Source organism: Austrofundulus limnaeus, unplaced genomic scaffold (genome assembly GCF_001266775.1).
Source record: "Austrofundulus limnaeus strain Quisiro unplaced genomic scaffold, Austrofundulus_limnaeus-1.0 Scaffold365, whole genome shotgun sequence".
NCBI classification, from domain to species: domain Eukaryota; kingdom Metazoa; phylum Chordata; class Actinopteri; order Cyprinodontiformes; family Rivulidae; genus Austrofundulus; species Austrofundulus limnaeus.
The window spans coordinates 20,007-24,457 of NW_013952767.1; the positions used below are offsets into that span (position 1 = coordinate 20,007).

Here is a 4,451-nt window from a genome sequence, read left to right on the forward strand (position 1 = left end):
CATATATATATATTATACTGTATATCCTCTGAGCCTAAGACAAGCTCAGAATGTGAACAGTCACATGATAAGTCGTCTGGTTTTCATGTTGTATAAGTTGGCAGGGTTGTAAAAGTCCAACAATAATTTACAGCAGCACAAAAGCAAAAAGGAGACCTGCAATGCCACGTGGTCAAAAAATAAGGCAATAATATACAGAAAGACAAAGTTTGGCCTACTTTCTGTTCCTACCTGTGTAATGATGTACTGGATGTGCTCGTAAACATCTGCCTGTTTGTACAAAGCGTACGTCTCCGTGCCYCCGTCAGCAACGTCTTTCAAGAAGAGGTGCTGGAATGTCATCAGGGTTTCTTCTTTGAAAGTAACAACCATCTGGTTGCTCAGTCCAAAAGACACCAGCTATAATAATAATCAAAAAAATAAAAAAAGAGGAAGCAGAATGTGAGCAGTGAGCAGGATTATTCTGTCTGAGTTTGACGTTAAGTCTACACACCTGTATGGTAATAATGGCAATTTTAATTATCTGCAGTATGAGTTTCCAGGGTTTTCGCCCCCTGGCGTGGTACTTCTCACACGGGTTCATGAAGTAGTACTTGATCCTCCTTCTGAGGCGGTCCACTTCCAGCAGGTCCTCCAGGTTCTGGGGCTGGTGGTCCTCACAGGGGTTGTTTATGTTAAAAGCATCATCATACACATCACTGGACTCCTCCATCTGAGATCACTGCAAAAATATGTTTATTTAGAAGGAAACAAATGGAAGTTCACAACATGTGACAGAAAAGCTTATAGCATGATAGYCACTTAATTAAAACGGATTAATTGCAGGTTAATAACCACAAAAAGGAGAAGCCATGTTGGTTATTTAGACTGACCAGTTTTCAGGTTTGGTTGTTTTATTTTGGCCAGAGAATAAGGAAATAAATGAACCAAGACTCGCTGCAATAAAAGAGTAAATTTTCACTAAAAGACAGAGGTGGTTAAAATGAACTGAAGCTGCTAACTAACAACACACAGTTCAGAAACCAGAAACATGGATCAAATACGTAAAAATGTTACCGAGGACCCGCACTGGCCCAGGTCGGTCCACTTCCACAGCACCGGTTAGAACACGAGCTCCGACTCAAAAAGGCTTCGTTTCGATACAAATTACCACACAAAAAAACCACTTTTACCCCCAAGAGACATGAATTAACAGACCGGAGGCGACAGAAACTTCAGAAACACTTGCCTCGTTACGTCACGGAATCCCTGAAATATGATTGGCTTACCCACACGTCCGTCAAGTAGTCCGTTCACGGTTCCGCCTCTATTGTAACTAATAGAAACCAAACATGGTCGCGGAGCAGTGGTAAGTCGGAGGTTTGATGATGATAACTGATAAATTACGCATATTTGCTTTAATTTTAGCGTTTAAATAAGTGACGTTTATTGTGAACTTATTTATACCCTTAGCAAAAMGTAGTTTACTTGAAGTTCATTTTAATACTTGAGTWTAAGTTTATCAAGTATGCTAGGCACCATGTACTTGTAGTGTACTAGAAAGTATTCTGATTTAATACTTGTTCGTACTAAATTGGGACTTTTTTGTTAATAAAAAGTATACTTTAAGTACTGTTACGATGTCTTTTGTTGGTTTATAAACTTACAAAATTACTTACAAAAGTAAGTACACTTTAAGTACATGTCATTAAGTATACTAAAGTATATTTCCCTAAGTGTACTTTTATTTACAATTGTTTACCATTATTTATAAGTATAAGTATACTAGTACTTTACTAACAAGTATACTTCTAGGACAAAATTGGCCCACATTTACCTTATGAAAGCATACTTAGAAGTATACTGAAAGTAATCTAAGTATACTTTTAGTTTGATCTTGAAATATACAACAAATAAACCAGTCTGTGTGGAAAATGTACTTTCAGTGTACTGCTAAAGTTTCTTTTGGCCAAAAGTTTAAACATCAGTATAGACTAGAGCATGTAAACTTTTAGTATACTTTCAGTATAGTGTAAGATAAACTTGGTTAAGTATATCTCAGATAAGTACATAAAACGTAAAATGGAAATGTACTCTTTTATTTTTAGTTTAAAATTAGTATATTCAATGGATACGGGCGTATACTACTTTTTGCTGAGGGTATCAGTCTGATTATTTTTAAATTATTTTGAGGCGCAAATCATAATTTCCAACGGCAGTGGAAAAGCAACAGGACTGAGTGAGCTAAGACATTTACAAACAGCACAACCCATTTACTGAATAACCTTTTTTATTCAGTACTTTGTATTTTAACAGGAGCGTAAGTTTAGACAGAATCAAACTGCTCATATTTGATTTCTAGCACTGTGAAAAGTGAGCTCGAAATGCAGCTCAAAACCTCACATTTTCACCCATTTTGTTCACTAAACAATAGTCCATGGACAACAAAATTGTTTCTTTTTCACTCATTTACTGTACAAAATAAAAAAGTATCTGTAAAGTTTGTTTGTTTGTTTGTTTGTTTGTTTGTTTGTTTGTTTGTTTGTTTGTTTGTTTGTTTGTTTTTACTGCATGCCCAAAAATGCTTCAACAACATTGCAGTTTTTGTTTTCTCCACTAGATGTCGCCACATGCACTGATAATGCACTTGAATCATCTTTGCTGCCACTGTGACTGAGTTTAGCCAGGTGAAAATTGAAATATTAATATGGACAAGATAAACTAGTTGTCTTATTATTATTATTAGTAGTAATATTAGTATTAGTATTAGTATTAGTATTGTCATAACTATAATTGTTTTTGACTGTAGAGTCTGTAAATCCAAAGAACAAGGATGGCACCCAAGGAAAGGAATCGCTCAAGCAGTGGAAAGGGGAGCAGTAAAAGTGAATATCTGATTATTTATACACCTAATGTGTTAAATTYATGCATTTTTGTATCAGAACAATTAATTGACTTTTCTTTACTTTCAGGTAGGAAGAAGAGTCACTCTGCTGCCTCTCAAGAAAGGGCTGGTAAGTGATTTTTTAGTTTTGTTTTTTTTTTTTTCAGATTTGCGTTACTTCTTTCTGTAATTTTAGCCTGTTTATAATATGGTAAAGGGGGAACAAATTAATTGTGTTTTTTTTTCTTTTAAAGAAAGTACATACCATTCCTTGGCTAATCCGTGAATTGGTGTGTGGAGTTTTTTTTATTTTTTATTTTTTTATCCTGCATAGATTTTCTGCAGCTATACATATTTTCCCAACAGGACAAACTCCCTCCTGTTTGTTGACACATCAGATTTAGTAGCCCTGAGCATAAATAGAAAGAATCAGAAAGTTTCAAAAATAGTACTTTATTTTGAGTACAGTAAATATTGCAATTCTTTTAGGATAYTTAATTATCATTAGATTTAAAATTTGTTGGACTTGATCACTTTTTATTTGACGGTTTGAAAGATTCCTTGTAATTTCTTTGGGGCGTTTATTGCTAAAGGCCACTATTTATAATATGGTGTCCTTTGGCTCAAATGTAAATAAAAATGTCAAATAAACTGATAAATATATTCAGATTTATTACAAACAGACAGAAGCCAGTTTTGCCAGAGTAATGATGTACTTTGACTCAATCAAAGCATTTTTAGTGTGTTTTTAACCTCGAGGGAATTAAAATAAGATAACAGTTCATTTGTCACACATGGAGTAATAATCAGTGATGTGTGTTGTTCCTGCATCTAAACATTATTACAGAATAAAAGGAACAATTAAAAGCCTGACAAATCCAAAATAACTTTTCGGAGAACCCAACAAAAACAATAATTGCATTCTTTGTGGGGATTGAAACATCAGACTCCATGCACTCTGTCTCCTAAAACAAACGTTTCCCATGAATACAAATTCCATCGTTGACACATATCGTTGTGAAATGAAGGGTGTGAGTTTCCACTACAATGATTTGGCAGGAGGCCCAAGTGGTGTGAGTGGAAAAAAGGTTTGACACACCCAGTCGGGAAGTGGTTACTTAAGCTTCGCTCCAGCATTCCCAGCGTCCTCTCAGCAACCTTGTGGAAAGACTTTGAAGAGAGAAAACCGCAAGCAGGAGGAAAACTATTATTATGCAGAGCCTTGTTTACACTGTTGTGTGTCCCTGGTCTAAGCCTTGCTAAGATGTGGAGGGTATGGATTATACAAATATACCATAAGTGTGAAAGAAAGAAAAAAATCACTGGTGTTGGATTTCAGTGTGATATGGCAGATGAAGGACTGGGCTTATTTGGTCAGAAAAACAGAGAACATCAAGCTTGTTGGTATCTGTCAGTTCACTTTCTTCCAGTGTTGTACAAAGCAGTGGTTCCCAAACTTTTTATCTTATGACCCAAAAAATATCCATGGCAAAAACTTGTGACCCCAAATATTACTGGTCTGAGTACATGAACTTCGTTAATAACCCTAAAAACACAGGCTTTTTAGCTTGTACACAAATATAAATAC

The 4,451-nt window shown here is 35.4% G+C and overlaps 2 protein-coding genes across 2 annotated transcripts in view; one reads left to right on the plus strand and one right to left on the minus strand.

The window, feature by feature from the left end:
• The window catches only part of mcoln3b (mucolipin TRP cation channel 3b), a gene marked incomplete in the record, with an annotated part of 15,121 nt that extends 13,916 nt beyond the window's left edge, over positions 1-1,205 (minus strand). The window contains 3 exon segments of the mRNA XM_014023381.1: positions 232-399; positions 494-721; positions 1,057-1,205. Coding sequence (XP_013878835.1) covers positions 232-399; positions 494-712 — 387 coding nt within the window.
• Positions 1,206-1,326: 121 nt separating this feature from the next.
• Positions 1,327-4,451, plus strand: part of LOC106528258 (WD repeat-containing protein 63) — a gene marked incomplete at its 3' end in the record, with an annotated part of 8,469 nt that continues 5,344 nt past the window's right edge. The window contains 4 exon segments of the mRNA XM_014023382.1: positions 1,327-1,348; positions 2,600-2,666; positions 2,789-2,864; positions 2,952-2,993. Of these exon segments, the coding sequence (XP_013878836.1) occupies positions 2,813-2,864; positions 2,952-2,993 (94 nt within the window).